General features: G+C 46.7%; 1 protein-coding gene across 1 annotated transcript in view; it reads left to right on the top strand.

Annotated features, from left to right (window-relative positions):
- Nucleotides 1-17,979, top strand: part of EXD3 (exonuclease 3'-5' domain containing 3) — a 514,556-nt gene that overhangs the window by 168,314 nt on the left and 328,263 nt on the right. Inside the window, exons 11-17 of the mRNA XM_065418596.1 lie at nucleotides 2,449-2,615; nucleotides 6,033-6,174; nucleotides 7,239-7,440; nucleotides 8,174-8,283; nucleotides 9,709-9,910; nucleotides 10,920-11,086; nucleotides 12,466-12,636. Coding sequence (XP_065274668.1) covers nucleotides 2,449-2,615; nucleotides 6,033-6,174; nucleotides 7,239-7,440; nucleotides 8,174-8,283; nucleotides 9,709-9,910; nucleotides 10,920-11,086; nucleotides 12,466-12,636 — 1,161 coding nt within the window. The remainder of the gene's footprint in view (nucleotides 1-2,448; nucleotides 2,616-6,032; nucleotides 6,175-7,238; nucleotides 7,441-8,173; nucleotides 8,284-9,708; nucleotides 9,911-10,919; nucleotides 11,087-12,465; nucleotides 12,637-17,979) is intronic.

The following is a 17,979-nucleotide window of genomic DNA, read 5'->3' as shown; positions in this document are numbered from 1 at the left end:
CCTAGCAGCATTCCACAGGTTCAGACTTTGTTTGCACATGTCTTGGGTGAAAAAGCAAGGTGCAGAGAATCCCTGGGAATGAATTCCGACCCTGCAAATACATTTTAGGTGCAGCTGTGCTACTGGGCAGGGATCTTTGGTGTATGTGCAGAAGGAACATGGAGCTTTCAATAAAAATGCATGTCTGTACATTTAGCTCCCGTGGCCTTGTCTACACTAGAAAGGGTTTGCTGGTATAGCGTATATTGGCAAAACAGTTCTTTTGCCGGTATAGCTTTTCCCCAAACAAAATAAGCTATATTGGCAAAACGCTTTTTCAAAACACTAGGGCTTTTGCTGGCTTAGCTATTTTGGTTAGTAAGTGTTCTTTTCACACTCCTAACTGACAGAGCCATGCTGTCAAAACTTTGACCAGGTCTGTAGGATATGGCCATTTGTACAGTATTTTTGTTCTTTGGTAGAACCACCATGTCTGCAGTTATGAAGAGAGGCATGTAGTGTCACCACAATAAGGATGCCATTCTGCTGATGTTCTCTCTGTGGTACTAAGTATCAGAGGGGTAGCCGTGTTAGTTTGTATCCACAAAAACAGTGAGGAGTCCGGTGGCATCTTAAAAGACTAACAGATTTATTTAGGCATAAGCTTTCGTGTGTAAAAAACCCACTTCTTCAGAAGCATGGAGTGAAAATTACAGATTCAGGCATAAATATATTGGCACATGAAGAGAAGGGAGTTACCTTACAAGTGGAGAACCTGTGTTGACAAGGCCAATTCAGTCAGGGTGGATGTGGTCCACTCCCAATAATTGATGAGGAGGTGTCAATACCAAGAGCGGGAAAATTGCTTTTGTAGTGAGTCAGCCACACCCAGGATTATCTGGCTATTTGGACTCTCTCCTCAGACCCTACGCTACAGGCCTGATCGCCTACACAGATGCTTCGAGGTGGGGGGAAGAGCCCCATCCTACTATTCCTCCCTGGGAGGGGAGGAGAGCCAGTGGGGTAGTGTCATGGTGAGGCCACTGTGGGCCCTGTGTCATGGTGTGCCTCGGTCCAGACTGCCTTAATCCAATCCTGTTTCAAACAGCTAACAGACTCTGGAGACCTTTGCTCTTTGGCTGGCCAGCTGTTAATCTGACTCTGCTTTATTTTGTCAGTATGTGAGATGAACCGGACATGCTGGTCATCACCCAGTCTGAATTGCATTGTCCTTCAGTACACAGTACGTGTCCTCTCTTTGCTCTGCCTATGGTCTTTAGGGCACTCCAGCTCATCTGGTCACATGCTCCCCAGGAGCAATCCATCTGCATGGGAGACAAATAGGCCTGAACAGTAAGCTGTAGCAGTCTGGGCTCAAACAATGTTGCTTCTAAAGTGGGAAGGACATGCACATGCTCATTTCTTGCTCCCTCCTCTGCCACGCAGCAGGGAGTCAATTCAGGCTGCCAGTTCCCATCCTGAGCCCTAGAGTTCCTCACTTCGGGCACCCTGTCCTTGGAAATGTATAGTCATGTGCTGAAAATGGAACCTGCACCAACAGCTTCTGTAAAAAGCGACAGAGGATCCTGTAGCACCTTTAAGACTAACAGAAGTATTGGGAGCATAAGCTTTCATGGGCATTGCTGGCACATGATGGCATAGGCAGGCCAGTCCTCACCCACAGACAACCCGTCAACCTTAAGCATATTCTCACCAGCAACCACGCACCGCACCATAACAACTCTAACTCAGGAACCAACCCATGCAACAAACCTTGATGCCAACTCTGCCCACATATCTACACCAGCAACACCATCACAGGACCTAACCAGATCAGCTACAACATCACTGGCTCATTCACCTGCACGTCCACCAATGTTATATATGCCATCATGTGCCAGCAATGCCCCTCTGCTATGTACATTGGCCAAACTGGACAGTCACTACGCAAGAGGATAAATGGACACAAGTCAGATATCAGGAATGGCAATATACAAAAACCTGTAGGAGAACACTTCAACCTCCCTGGCCACACAATAGCCGATGTAAAGGTAGCCATCTTACAGCAAAAAAACTTCAGGACCAGACTCCAAAGAGAAACTGCTGAGCTCCAGTTCATTTGCAAATTTGACACCCTCAGATCAGGATTAAACAAAGACTGTGAATGGCTATCCAACTACAGAAGCAGTTTCTCCTCCCTTGGTGTTCACACCTCAACTGCTAGCAGAGCACCTCACCCTCCCTGATTGAACTAACCTCGTTATCTCCATACTGATTTATACCTGCCTCTGGAAATTTCCATTACTTGCATCTGAAGAAGTGAGGTTCTTACCCACGAAAGCTTATGCTCCCAATACTTCTGTTAGTCTTAAAGGTGCCACAGGACCCTCTGTTGCTTTTTACAGATTCAGACTAACACGGCTACCCCTCTGATACTCAACAGCTTCTGTTACTCTTGCTTCCTTGCAGAACACAGTTGGGGAGAATCGATGGCTACAAGAGCAGCTGATCCAACTGCTAGTCAGCTACTGTGATCTGAACACAGCAGCCAGGTGGGCTCTCCGCTATAGCTTACCTGAGAAGACCCTGCCTTATGGAGTGGCCAATGAACTTCAGAAACTCAAGGCCCAGGAGAGGTAAATATTGTGGATTATACCGACTTCAAAAATGTCTGAATTATGCCAGTGACCTCTCTGGCCCCCAGAGCAGCTTGGATCTGGGCGGCACAAAGGTGGCTTAAAGTGCCCTCAGGAGGAGAGTTCTGTACTTTATCTCTTAGAGACACAACACAGAATCTCACCCTCCGCCCCTGCTTGAGTAAATTGGACTGCTGAGTTCATGCAGGGAAATCCCAGCCTGCAGAGAGAGAGGCTGCATTTGGATAAATGACCTACTGCAAATGATTGTCTGAGCTCCAGCTGTTCAGTTAAGTCCATAGTATAAAGTTAAATCCACCACACTTTCTGAAGAATCCATGTGCAAATATCTGAGAACAAACTGCTGAGGAGTCTCTTAGTTTGGCGTTCCTCCTCTTTTTGCTTCTTTCTTGAATCTTGCTTTTCCTTCCTGATTTGTGTCTCAGAGTATATTTTACCCCCTTATTTCAGGCAGTGTACATGAGGTATTTCAGACATAGGCAATAAACAGCAAAACATCTAGTAGCCAGATCTTAGGGTGGGAGCACTAAGTTTAAAGAATCCAGAAGTTGCATGATACTGGTGGTGTCGCTACCTGAGGGGCACATCCTGCCCATTCCCTCTAGCACGTAGGATATAAAAGATAGTAGGATTGGTGTGGTTATGCGGTGCAGGGAGGCAGTATGCAGAGAATCCATGCAATGGTGTCCATGACTCCATCTGCAGTGCAAATGTGTTCCATGGGGCTTAAGCCATGAGAGCATGAGGAGGTGTTTTGGATATGAGCCAGGCTGGAGGAGGCACGTCCACCAGCCAGATTGTCACAGCAGCCAGATTCCTGCAGGGGTGCAGAGCCTCAGTCAAGGCTATTGCGTCCTCTGGTCTCGCAAGAAGGTGCTGGTGGCTCTACCAGCCCACTGCAGCCAAGGAAAGAGGTATTCTTTCCCCCATCAATCACCCCGTGCATTTACTTGGACTTTGCACAAGGAAGATGATCTGGCGCTGAACATTTAGTACAAAGCCAGAGAGCTCTAGGCTGTGTCGCTGAGTGCAGAGCAGCACTCATGCTTGCAGAGATTGGGTGCAATGGCAGGCCTTGCACTTGGGGACTCATGGACTGCATAAGGTTATCAGTCCTGCAGCCGCTAGCCTCTGCCAAAGGAGACAGATGATAGCCTGCCCCCACCTCATCACCAGGGCACAGAGCCCAGTGGAAAGGGAAGCACAGCAGCTATGCTCAGGAGACACTGAAATCTGGGCCTGCAGGAGGCTGCCCGTAAGGGGGGACAGTATCTTACAGGCAATGTAAGCCCCCAGAGAGTGGGTAGGTGGGGACCATGCCTGCGAGAGAGCCACAAACTCTGGGCATGTACCACGGCAGGAAACCAACATCAGAACTTAACATGTCAGTAACCTCATTGCATATGCCAGCTCTGCCATTCTCAGTGTATTTGGATGGGTAAGTGAAGCCCTCTGTACCTCAGTCTTCCCACCTGCAAAATGGGGATAAGAATCCTAACCCACTATGGTGAAGTGCTTTGCAGTTCATGGAGCTCTGGATCCAAATGCAGCCACTTCTCTTTTCTTAGCAATTGAAATAGTCTAGCAGCAGGTTCCCACAGAGGGCGTTCACGCTGCAAGGGAAAGAGAGATGGTATCAGAGTATAAATGATGACATCATCTCTGCTGTGGTCCTACCACATGCTCCTCTTGAGCTGTGCAGATCAGAATATTCCCGGAGACATGAGATTTCACACCTTCATTAAATATTTTACACAAATATTGACTTCGCCGTGCACACATACCGTCTCTGCGAGGGAATGTTTGCACAGCACCAAGCTGCTATGTTACAAAATTAGTCACACAGTCCCTGAAACACAAGGTTAGTAAATATTTTCTCAAATAATAAACCATTTAAAGTCTCTGTGGGAAAGAGACTAGCCAGAAATTCATGATACGTACAAAATAGCTGGGTTTTCTCTTGCTCTTACTTTCCTCGGATTGCATCATCTGGACGGGACACAAGTGCAAAGCTATTACAGCATTTATAAAGCTATTGCAAGAGCCTCTGCTGTATGGGGAACCAACTCGTGCTGTGTAAGATCCTGTTCTAGGAAATCCGTGATAACTCGCAAAGCCCATTTCGGCACACATCTCCCAACAGTGCCAGGGTGTTAATGCACTTGCATTACACCTCTCTCTGGGACATGGCCTGAAGTCTTAGTGTGGGAGAATCAAACAGGTGGGGAATCTCAGTCTGGTTGTGAGTTCAGCTTACCACTGTTCTTAGCATGTAGACCCAAAGTGCAGGGAGATGGTGGAGTAGTGTGAAAATCTTCTCGGGGCTTTTGTATTTCCAGCTCCATGGAACAGAGGGAACAGCAGGTGTAGATGCTGTACAGGAAAAGGGCTGGGGGAAGCTGGCATAGGAAGGAGAGGTTAGTGAAGCCTTTATGAGCCATTCCACTCTAAGCTCAATGGAGGAGGAGGCCTCTTGAGCCAGAGGTGGAGCAGCCTGTGATTCTCTGCCTGTTCCTGTCTAATGAGAAAACCAAAGCTCTGGTTTGGGCCCTGAGCCGGTCAGAGCCAGCCTGTCCATGTGGATGGGGCCATGCCAGCTAGTGGGTTCCTGGGTTCATGGTGAGGGGTCCTTACAATGTGCTATCTTCGAAGCCGGAGCTCACTTGCTGGCTTTAAGTTCACATCAGTTGTGGAAAAGGGAGTGGAATGTGAGCAATGCATGATGAGAAGTCTGGGTTTGGGAGGCTTTTCTAGTCTGGAGGTTACTTCCAATGTGTATGTGTTATTGATGGAATGGACTTGTGCTCCAAGCTTCCATCTCTGTCTCACATGCACTAGATCAGGGGTAGGCAACCTATGGCACGGGTGCCGAAGGCGGCATGCGAGCTGATTTTCAGTGGCACTCACACTGCCCAGGTCCTGGCCACCCGTCCAGGGGGCTCTGCATTTTAATTGAATTTTAAATGAAGCTTCTTAAACATTTTAAAAACCTTATTTACTTTACATACAACAATAGTTTAGTTATGTATTATAGACTTATAGAAAGAGACCTTCTAAAAACGTTAAACTGTATTACTGGCACGCAAAACCTTAAATTAGAGTGAATAAATGAAGACTCGGCACACCACTCCTGAAAGGTTGCTGGCCCCTGCACTAAATGTTTTTGTGGTGATTTTTTGGTGGGGGGAGGGAGAGAAGGTGAGTCAAGGCTGAAAGGAACAGAGAGAAAGAGTAGAGTAAGGAAAGGGTCAGAGAAAGTGGAGAGAGAAGAGAGATCGAGTGAGAAGAGGTGCCAGAGGGATGTGAGGAGAGGGGCTCTAGGACTTTCTGATGTCCCTTGGGCCCTGAAATCTTAGGATGGCCCTGTTAAAAGTTGCTGGCTCTTCTTTTGTGCAGGGTAGAAGATGCTGAGAGCAGAGTGGATGACTATGAAAAGGATAAGAAGGAGGGTTATTACCAGCTCCCCATTCCCAGGGAGAACATTCACTTTCTGCAGACATGGGAAGGGATGCTGAGGTGGAGGGAGAAGGTGCTGCAGGTAAGTGTCTCCCTGCTGTTGGCTTTTTAATGTCAATCATGTAATGGAATATTTGTGACCTTCATCATCAAATACATGTCAGTCTCTGCCAGGAGCAGCAGGAGCACTCCTGGCACTTTCAGTAGGAAATCTCTGAGGCCTGTGGGCTTGGAGATTGACTGGAATAGCTATTGTGGAGTAAGCTATCGCAGGGGTGGGCAAACTACGGCCCACAGGCCACATCCGGCGCTCCAGCCAGTTTAATCCGGCCCTCAAACTCCCTCTGGGGAGCGGGGTCTGGGGCTTACCCTGCTTCCGTGCTCCAGCCGGGGAGCAGGGTCAGAGAATGCTCCGCGTGCGCTGCCCGGAGCCTGCACCCCTGACCTCCTCCTGTGCCCCAACCCCCTGCCCCAGCCAGAAGCCTCCTCCCGCACCCTGAACTCCTCATTTCTGGCCCCACCCCAGAGCCCGCAGCCCCAGCCAGAGCCTTCACCCCCCCGCCATGCCCCAACCCCCTGCCCCAGCCCTGATCCCCCTCCTGCCTTCCGAGCCCCTTGGTCCCAGTCTGGAGCACCCTCCTACACCCCAAATCCCTCATCCCCAGCCCCACCCCAGAGCCCACACCCCCAGCGAGAGCCCTCCTCCACTTCCCCCCCCGCCTGCACCCCAACCTCCTGTCCTAGCCCAGAACCCCCTCCTGCACACTAAACTCCTCATTTCTGGTCCCACCCCAGAGCCCGCACCCCCAGCCAGAGCTCTCACCCCGTCCTGCACCCCAACCCCCAATTTCATGAGAATTCATGGCCTGCTGTACAATTTCCATACCCAGATGTGGCTCTAAGGCCAAAAAGTTTGCCCACGCCTGAACTATCGGAAAAAATCCTATGGGACACTGTATTCTGGATAAAAGCCACTTTATTCACAATAATAAGTGCACTTCCAAAGCAGAGTAATTATTCAGCAATAAAGTCACTCTTAGTCCAGAGTAGAGTGTCCAGCCAGGGAGTTGTTCCACAATTGCTGTTCCAGTCTATATCCCATGTAGACAAGCCCTGAGTAAAGAAAGCCTTTTGTGTATGCTGCAGCCCGGCCAGGTTGTTGGCATCGATATGGAGTGGAGGCCGTCATTCGGTGTGGTTGGAAGGCCACGCGTCTCAGTGCTGCAGATTGCTATCGAGGAGCAGGTGTTCCTCCTGGATTTGCTGCAGCTCCTCAAGCCAGATGAGATGGAGGAGCTTTCTCACTTTGTCCAGACCCTCTTCTCAGATCCAACCATCATTAAACTAGGTAACTTAAGCTTTCCCCTATGCTCTGCTTTCCACTGCAGGAACTGTCAGCCTTTCTCACTACTTCACATAAATAGGAACAACAGGGACTTCATCTACCCTGCCCTCTAGACATGGGGCCTTCCCCTAGTAGGGTATAATCTAGTCCAGTTAGAACATTCTTCTCTTATCGCTTCGGGAGCCCTCTAGATTAGATGGCTGCCATGGCAGGCAGCAGGGTGAACAGCTTCCACCACTGCCTGCCCCACATCAGAAACGACAGCTCTGTGGGTTAACCCATCTGGTATCAGAACAAACATCTGTCTGGGTTAGCCTGCTCCATACCAGAACCCACAACTCCCTGGGTTAGTCCACCCAGTATCAGGACCCAGAACGCTTGGGGTTAGCCCACTGAGTACCAGAAATCAAACCAGGCTAATCAAGAGAGCACCCAGTACCAGAACCCAGAGCTTTCAAAGTTAGCCCATCCAGTTCTAGAGCCCATAGCTCCCTGGGTTAGCCCACTCAATACCAGAATTCATAGCTCTCTGGGTTAGCCCGCCCAGGACCAGAACGGATATCTTTCTGGGTTAGCCCACCTGGAACCAGAACCCCATAGCTCTCTGGGTTAACCCACCCAGTACCAGAACGGATATCTTCCTAGAACCAGAACCCGGAGCTCTCAGGTTAGCCTGCCGTGCACCAGAACCCAGAACTCATTTTTCTATGTGTGATTTGAGGCTTTGTCTTTGCAGGTTATGGGATGTCCGGAGACCTGCACAGCCTAGCTGCTACGTGCTCTGCTTTTAAAGAAATGGATAAGCACGTGCAAGGCATAGTGGACCTGCTTGCAGTAGATAAACAAGTAAGAATGGGAACCTGAAGATTTGGAAGAGTCCTTCTCTTGACTGTACTGGAAGATAACTCATTATTTCACAGCATTTTCTTTCTGCATCCTATACTGGCAGGGAGATGGCTAGATGACCTAATAGGTCTTTTCCATCTTTAGTTCCTAGGGTGTTGTGATTCTTTAGAGAGAGAGACAAGCATTTAGTTTTGATTAGCTAAAAAGACATGGCTGGGCATTTTAATAGCTCTCCACTTTACCTTTAAAAAAGGAACTAAAATGGAGCCAGAGGTCCATTCACCCAAGAGGGGCTTTTTGAACACAGCCATCACACTCATACTTGCTATGAGCAAATTCTTGTAGAATGATCTTTAACTTATAAAAGTTTCATTATTCTAGCATTTGGTAGTGTCCATAGAGTTGTTATGGATTTAATAGACAGCTCCTTATAAAGAGCATGGAGCATGAGCATAGGACTCAGTGCAGTACAGGATTTGCATTCATCTGCTACTGAAATGCAGCTGGCTCTGGATTAGAACTCAGTAGCTATGTAGCAGCATGCAGTAATTTTAGTAAGAAAATGAAAAAATGCATCTGTTTGAAACTGCAGGGGACATTTAAGGAGGTAGGTTGGGATTTAGCCAAACTCCTGGGGTTGTCATCCCAACTCAGGAAGTGCTGAGGACACTCTAGTGTCCACAAGTAGTCACAGCCTTAGTTCTATCCAGACCAAGTAGGGGACATTTCAGAATCATCATTGTTAGCTCTAATCCTGGGGCACCTTTTCTGTTTAACATATTAGCTCAGAAAACAAAATGGGGAGGAAGATGCAGGGGTTCTGTGGTTATTATTTCTTTATTATTTGTATTGCGTTCGTGCCCAGTGGCCTCAGTTGGCTCAGGGACTCTCTGCTCTAGGTGCTTTGCAAATGCATGAGAAGAGACACTCCCTGACCCAACTTCTTAACATCTTAGGAAAATGCTCCAGGAGAAATTTGGTCACCCTTTTTAGCATACTCAGAGGAGGAAGACTCCACAGTCAGCAAGCCAGAATCTTTAGCCAGGTTCTTTGAATATGAACTTGATCCTGACTAAGTAATAGATAATGTACAATGTAGTTTGTTAACATTTTATTGTAAGTTTGCTTTAATAAAAGTTTCAAATAAAAAATTTCCAAAAAGCGCTCCAGATATGATGCAGTCAAACTAGACCGTTGTTTCCCTTCCATGCTTTGAAACCAAGTTCATTTCCAACAAGTGTGTTTGTCAAGCAGATACCCAATATCTGTTCGGGTATCCAGTTTGCCATGCCAGCCCTTGTCTGAGATGGCTGGGCTGTGTATACCCACATGCCTTGATTGTACTTCCCACCCCACTGCAACGTGTGATATTTTCAGGCTCTGTTTTGAAATCTGTTTGTTTTGCATCTTTCTCTCCCCCTTCAGTTACAGAAATGCTGGAGGAAGAGCAGACTCCAAGTTGACGTACTGTCACAGGAGAAGAGCTGTGGAGACAGAGGGTTCAGGCAGCCGGAAAGAGGGCTCAGTCTGCTGGTGCAGCATGTCCTGGGGAAACCTCTTGATAAAACTGAGCAGCTCTCCAACTGGGAGAAACGGCCGCTGCGGGAGGAACAAATCCTCTATGCAGGTCTGGTTAGCATGTAACTGTAGAGCAAGGTGCCACGGACCACTCTGTCATGGGCCTGCATTTCATTAGATGTGTAGATGTGGAAAAAATGTTAACCAGCAGAGGGGAAAATGGCTTTGCAGATTAGTTCCTGTTCAAAGAAGCCAACACATGTTTTGTTTGTCCTTTTACGGACCTAGTTTTAATGGCTGGAGTGTAAGCTGTTCAATGAATCATTATTTCTCTGATAAAAGAATTTCTTTACCAGTCAAATTATTCTGATGAAACATAATCTCAATGGGAACTCCTCTGAATAGTTGAAAAGGAAAAAAAGTCCACTTCCTTCTGCCTCATTTCACTGCACACGGCTTTTCTGGGAAACCACTATTATGTCCCGTATGTCACAAGGATGCACTGAATTCAAGATGGGCATGGATGGCGTTCGGAGCTATACTACAGGGGCCTTGGTCCAGGCAGGTCAATGTGAACTGTAGGTATAAATCCAGAGATGAGTCACAGTGAGACAGCGGAACTCCACCGAGTGATAAAAAAGTACCAGCCCAGTGTTAAATTCAGCCCTTCTGTAAGCAGGGGCAACTCCCAATCAGGTCAGTGTTTGAGATTTCCATAGCTGACTAGGAGATTTAGTCACACAACTTCCATTGAAATGAATGGGGGCTGCATGGCTAAATCCTCAAGTTAGAATTGAATGTCTCAAGCAGTGGTAGTTGCAGCTTCTTTGTGTCAAGGCTGAGTGTGGCTCCGTGTCTTTGAATTCTGTGAGGGGAAAGATACCACATTTGTGCTAGTTCTGGATTGATGAAATGGGATTCTGGGTCAAAGCCTATTTGATTATTATATTTACTGAATCTATACAAGACTGTAAGATACAGTGCTAGATACCTGCAGCTACCAAGGGCGATTGGATGTAGTTGCATTTATATAGGTGTAGACCCTCTTCTTTTCATCACAAAAGCCTTTCTTTCTATTTTGGTCAAAGCTAAACTAATGGGGATATTCTGTTTTGTAGCTTCTGATGCGTACTGCTTGCTGGAGGTGTATAAGAAACTGTGTGAGGATCCATCAGGCTTTGGCCTGTGTTCAGATCTCACTGAGAGCCTGGTGGGTAAACCTACCACAAAATCCAGGGCAAAGAAGCAGCTGAATCAACAAGAAATGCCATCACCTTCCGAGCAGGTTTGTAAACATCTTCAAAGAACTGTACATTGCTCCCAATCTCTTCAAACTATACATTGGCATCACCTCTCAAGCAGGCTATTAGCCATGCCTGTCAAGCCTGTCTGCAGGCCTTTCTCTAGTCCTGGGGTAGCAAAAATCCTTCTCACTTTCCTATTTTACTGGGGAAATGTGTTTAACCCCAATAGTGCCAGTACTCAAAGTTCCCTGCATAGGTCAGTGCATTTATTTCCTCCGCTGGAAAATGTCATTTAGAAATACGAACAACATAGCAAGTTGCCATTGATGTTAGCACCTTCCTATTTGCATACAAGGTTTTTCAGCAGAATTTACTAGCCATCCTAAACTAATGGGAATATTGTAAATTAAACATATTCAGGCTATTGCTGCAAAGGTTGCTACAATAAGTTTTACAGGCTTGGACTTTCTTGTGAACTCAGGATCCATCATTGTCACCTCTATAATCCAATTAATTAGTCAAGTGACTATTGTTGATGTTTATTACAGTAGTGTTCAGGGACCCACTGAGATCCGGGCCCTATGAAGTGTGAGAGGCCCTGCCCCAGAGAGCTTCAAGTCTCTTTGAGAAAAGGCAGTAACATAGATTTAACAGTGTAAATATCTTCATACTGTATCACCGTCGAAAAGTGAGCATTTACCCACAGCGACCACCCACTGGTATTTGAGATAGGAACATAAGAATGGCCATACTGGGTCAGACCAGTATCCTGTCTTCTGATGGTGGCCAATGCCAGATGCTTTAGAGGGAATGAACAGAACAGGTAATCATCAAGAGATCCATCCCCTGTTGCCCATTCCCAGCATCTCGCAAACAGAGGCCTGGGAGACTTCGGAGCACGGTTTTGCATTCCTGCCCATCCTGGCTAATAGCCATTGATGGACCTATACTCCATGGACTTATCTAGTTCTTTTTTCAACCCTGTTAGTCTTGGCCTTCACAACATCCTCTGACAAAGAGTTCCACAGGTTGACTGTGCATTGTGTGAAGAAATACTTCCTTTTGTTCATTTTAAACCTGCTGCCTATTTCATTTGGTGACCCCCAGTTCTTCTACTGCAGCAATACTGCATATAATAACGGATCCTGCAGCAATTCCCTGTTCTAAGTACAGTAACCACCTACAAACTGTAAATATGTCTTCAAGCAACCCAGCCTATTAATTTTAAAGATACTAGAAGCAAAGCTGAGCATTGGAGGCTGGTTTGGGGTTGTAGCCCCAATTATCCTGAATAGGTTACCTGCTACATTAATACAGCCTCCCAAAGACAGGAGGGTATCTCAGGGGACTCTCCAGGCAGCAGACATTTGAAATAAAATAAACAAACTTCAGTCATTCCTGTATGTCTTTTTTTCTGTAGCAAGCCAAAGTGATAGGCATGGAGGCCTTGAGCCCCCCTCCTTCCATCTCCCCGAAGGAGTTCAGCGTGGTCTGTGATAACATGCTGCAGGGACTTGGGCGCCACCTTCGCTGCCTCGGAGTGGACGTCCGTATGCTAGAGAATGATGACAACCATAGAAAAGCTGCTGAGGTCAGTCCTGGGTTGGGTCGCTTTAGCTGTCACCATGTAGGGAAAGCACAGTGTTTAAACGAATGTGATTTCAATGGGTATTAATATTCCCCTGTGTCCAATGAGCCTGGGAGTGTTGCCTGCTACACGCTTACCCTGTGCCTTTGCTAACACCCCACTGTCACAAGTGGCCTCGCAGACCTGGCCATTATCATTTTGGCTATGCTTTCCACTTCCTGGGGAGAGAGGGTTGGAACAAACCCTGTTTGCATGGAGCTCTGTGATTTCGTGGCTTGTTCATAGCTGCACTTTTCCGTCATGGACAGCAGTGCTGGGAGCTACCAAGCAATTAAGAGAACAAAAGTGCATGAGGTGTGACCAATAGTTTATGAGCATTTATAATGGTGTAGTGCCATCATGGCTAGGGCAAAAGACGGGGGCCCAGAAGGCATTTGGTCTATAATGGCATAGAACCACAGGAAGGGAAATAATTTGTCTGGCTTGTTCCTTAGACACTCCAGATGGAATGTAATCAAAGCAGGACTGTGCTGCATGTGAGTGAAGATTTCCAGGATAAAATATCAGGAAACTTCCTAGCTAGGTAGCATGGGATACACCCAGCCTGGCTAAACAAATCTAGGATGTCTAGAATTGAATCAGAATTGAACATTCAAGAAGGAATTACCTGTAACATGTGCTGGGTTGGCTAGCACTGAATCTGGACTCCCATAACCACTCTGTCTGACCCTCTGTGTCTAGGAGAAAAGAGACACATGCTCTTTCATTTCACACATATTTCTGCTATGACAGAAATGGAGATATCCAGCCCACACAACGTGTTGCTATCAAATATGCAGTGATGACCAAGCCTAGTGTACAGGATGTTTCCTCTTCAGATGTCTGCTTGGCTGGAATCCTGAGCAGTCCTTAACTTCTGAAGAAATAATTAATATCTCATCCCTGACTTACATGAGTCATTAAAACACACTAGCTATCCCTCATTTCCCGCCCCCCCACATCTGTCTCTTCTCCTTCTGATGCCTTATCATGCTTCGGACAGGATATTCTAGATTGTACTCTCTATGGTGACCAGGCAAACATCCTTTTGCTATCAAAAGCCCTTGGAGAGTTACTGCATTGCAGAGGCTTTGATGTGTGCTTGGATAATCAGAGATAAAAATGGATATCTCTGCCTCCTTTATATCTGAGAATTCTGATTTAAATAAAAATCTAATGCTGAACATGGCACACACAGAAAGTCAGCAAGCAACTCTCCCAGGGACAGGAGAAAGATTTGAATAGTGATCACCAGGGCTTGGTATGTTTGAAAGAAGCTATCACAATAACATACCAATGTCACCTGGGCTCACAGCATGCACATGCAAAATTAGGGTTTGTTTTTCCATTACAGTTATTTCAATTATATTATTAATCAAACATACATACACACATGTACATCTTTCTTGCTCTCATATTGCAGAGATCACCCTAGCAACTCATTTGCCAAGCAAGGCCCCTTGAATAGTCTTGCATTTGCTTCCTATGTTTTTTCCTGCACCAGTTGCTAAAGCAACTGTGAATATTACTAAGTGGATGGTCTCACTTTTTGGATTTTATCTGAGATGTTGCTTAAAAGCAAGATGCAAGCCTGAATCTATGGGTTTGCACTGTACCCTCTTGGAATAATGTGTATGGTAGTGGTAGAGCAATATCCCTCCTTTGGTTTGGGAAATACTGCTCCCTAAATCCACACCAAACCCAGTGTTGGTGCTGGGTGGTGCTTCGTAGTCTTCTGCAGTTATCTGCAGAGTGTCTTCTTCTGGATGGTTGCTATCCTAGCAAGACTTGTCTCATCAGACCTGTAGTTTCAAATCTTATGTGCTGCACTGAATGTGAGAGTGAATTAAAAATATAGAGGAATTAGAATTTCTTATATAAATCTCTTTTCAATTAAATCTGCTCACCATGGGAAGAAAGGGTCTCATAAACTGACTTTCAGTGAATAAATCCTTTCCAACTTTCTTTGATTAGCCATTAACTTGCAAGTGAATAACTGTTTTGTGCTAGACTGTGGGCACAAGATTAATTTTGGAAATCCTCTATTTTTGTGGCATGGCTGGGCAAGTGATCGACAGTAGCAAATATCTCCAATGGCTGGTGATGGGACACTAGATTGGGAGGGCTCTCAGTTACTATGGAGAATTCTTTCTCAGGTGTCTGGCTGGTAGGTCTTGCCCATATGCTCAGGGTCTAACTGATCACCATATTTTGCGTCAGAAAGGAATTTTCCCCCAGGTCAGATTGGCAGAGAGCCTGGGATTGTTTTTTTTTGCCTTCCTCTGCAGCATAGGGTATGGGTTATGTGCAGGTTTAAACTAGTGTAAATGGTGGATTCTTTGTAACTTGAAGTCTTTAAACCATGATTGAGGACTTCAGTGACTCAGCCAGAGGTTAGGGGGTCTATCACAGGAGTGAGTGGGTGAAGTTCTGTGGCCTGAAATGTGCAAGAGGTCAAACTAGATGATCATGATGGTCCCTTCTGGCCTTAATGTCTGAGGCTATGAGCATGTTTATACTGTGTGTCTAGAGGTCTAAGCCCAGATCCCCAGCTGCTATGGAGCAGCCCACAGTGTAGCTTGGCAGAATGGATTCAACTGTGGCTCTTAGCATTGCATGTCCTAATCCTGCGCCAGGTGCACACTGAGCTGATCTCTTGGCTTTACATAGAGCAGCCTGGGGGCACCAAGGAGTCTTCAAGAGCAACTGGGGATTGATGAGGTGCAAAGAAGTCTTGGCCACACATGGCCTTTATGTTAACTGTGGGGGGTAGCATAGGAGCCATTACATCAGTTCTACACCACTGGCAGATCCCAGCTTCAGGAATGCTTTCACTAATGGGCCCAGAGCAACCCTCACACAGGAGAATCCTGGCTTCTGTGTCTCTAACCAATGCATAACTCCTCTGATAGGGATAGGAACTATCTAAAATGGGAATGCACCTCATTGGAAGGGCTGCACGCTTTTGAGAATTATTCATGATGAGGCTTTGAACTCTATCTTGAGCCCAGTATTAATTTAAAATACATCTCCACTTGGAATAATGTTCCTTTTGTCTTTGACTATTTGTCCCTATGGGTGCTCCACCAGAGGACGCACATGTGTCTGGACGCGCTCGACAGAGAAGCAAAGCAGTGTGCACAGGCCCATGCCTGCGCAGGGCAGCGCCTCGTACCTCCAAATGAGGACATGTAAGGAAGTGTGGGCCCACCACAACTCAGTTGCTTCTTGACTGCCTGTGCCTTGAGACAGAACGATTGCATGCCCGCTGATTCTCAGCTTCCTGCCTTTCTTAACTCAGTCATTTTCATGTTTTTTTCTTTCTTAGTTTTCCTTTATTTTGTTTAGATATTTTATTTCTCTTTTAGTCTTAACACAATTGTGTTTAGAAGGTGGGTTGGTTGCCCTCTCCCCCTTTTTTTCAGTACCCTATTTTTGGACCATTACACTCCAGGTTATCATAGAATCATAGAATCATAGAATATCAGGGTTGGAAGTGACCTCAGGAGGTCATCTAGTCCAACCCCCTGCTCAAAGCAGGACCAATTCCCAACTAAATCATCCCAGCCAGGGCTTTGTCAAGCTGGGCCTTAAAAACCTCCAAGGAAGGAGACTCCACCACCTCCCTAGGTAACGCATTCCAGTGCTTCACCACCCTCCTAGTGAAATAGTGTTTCCTAATATCCAACCTAGACCTCCCCCACTGCAACTTGAGACCATTGCTCCTTGTTCTGTCATCTGCCACCATTGAGAACAGCCGAGTTCCATCCTCTTTGGAACCCCCCTTCAGGTAGTTGAAGGCTGCTATCAAATCCCCCCTCATTCTTCTCTTCTGGAGACTAAACAATCCCAGTTCCCTCAGCCTCTCCTCATAAGTCATGCGCTCCAGACCCCTAATCATTTTTGTTGCCCTCCGCTGGACTCTTTCCAATTTTTCCACATCCTTCTTGTAGTGTGGGGCCCAAAACTGGACACAGTACTCCAGATGAGGCCTCACCAATGTCGAATAAAGGGAAACGATCACGTCCCTCGATCTGCTGGCAATGCCCCTACTTATACAGCCCAAAATGCCGTTAGCCTTCTTGGCAACAAGAGCACACTGTTGACTCATATCCAGCTTCTCGTCCACTGTGACCCCTAGGTCCTTTTCTGCAGAACTGCTACCTAGCCATTCGGTCCCTAGTCTGTAGCTGTGCATGGGATTCTTCCGTCCTAAGTGCAGGACTCTGCACTTGTCCTTGTTGAACCTCATCAGGTTTCTTTTGGCCCAATCCTCTAATTTGTCTAGGTCCCTCTGTATCCGATCCCTACCCTCTAGTGTATCTACCACACCTCCTAGTTTAGTGTCATCGGCAAACTTGCTGAGAGTGCAGTCCACACCATCCTCCAGATCATTAATAAAGATATTAAACAAAACCGGCCCCAGGACCGACCCTTGGGGCACTCCGCTTGAAACTGGCTGCCAACTAGACATGGAGCCATTGATCACTACCCGTTGAGCCCGACGATCTAGCCAGCTTTCTATCCACCTTATAGTCCATTCATCCAGCCCATACTTCTTTAACTTGGCAGCAAAAATACTGTGGGAGACCGTATCAAAAGCTTTGCTAAAGTCAAGGAATAACACATCCACTGCTTTCCCCTCATCCACAGAGCCAGTTATCTCCTCATAGAAGGCAATTAGGTTAGTCAGGCACGACTTCCCCTTGGTGAATCCATGCTGACTGTTCCTGATCACTTTCCTCTCCTCTAAGTGTTTCATAATTGATTCCTTGAGGACCTGCTCCATGATTTTTCCAGGGACTGAGGTGAGGCTGACTGGCCTGTAGTTCCCCAGATCCTCCTTCTTCCCTTTTTTAAAGATGGGCACTACATTAGCCTTTTTCCAGTCATCCGGGACCTCCCCCGATCGCCATGAGTTTTCAAAAATAATGGCTAATGGCTCTGCAATCTCATCCGCCAACTCCTTTAGCACCCTCGGATGCAGCGCATCTGGCCCCATGGACTTGTGCACGTCCAGTTTTTCTAAATAGTCCCGAACCACTTCTTTCTCCACAGAGGGCTGGTCACCTTCTCCCCATATTGTGCTGCCCAGTGCAGCAGTCTGGGAGCTGACCTTGTTTGTGAAGACAGAGGCAAAAAAATCATTGAGTACATTAGCTTTTTCCACATCCTCGGTCACTAGGTTGCCTCCCTCATTCAGTAAGGGGCCCACACTTTCCTTGACTTTCTTCTTGTTGCTAACATACCTGAAGAAACCCTTCTTGTTACTCTTAACATCTCTTGCTAGCTGCAACTCCAAGTGTG

This window comes from Emys orbicularis, chromosome 18, assembly GCF_028017835.1.
Source record: "Emys orbicularis isolate rEmyOrb1 chromosome 18, rEmyOrb1.hap1, whole genome shotgun sequence".
NCBI classification, from domain to species: Eukaryota; Metazoa; Chordata; order Testudines; family Emydidae; genus Emys; species Emys orbicularis.
This window is presented reverse-complemented; position numbering and strand designations above follow the sequence as displayed.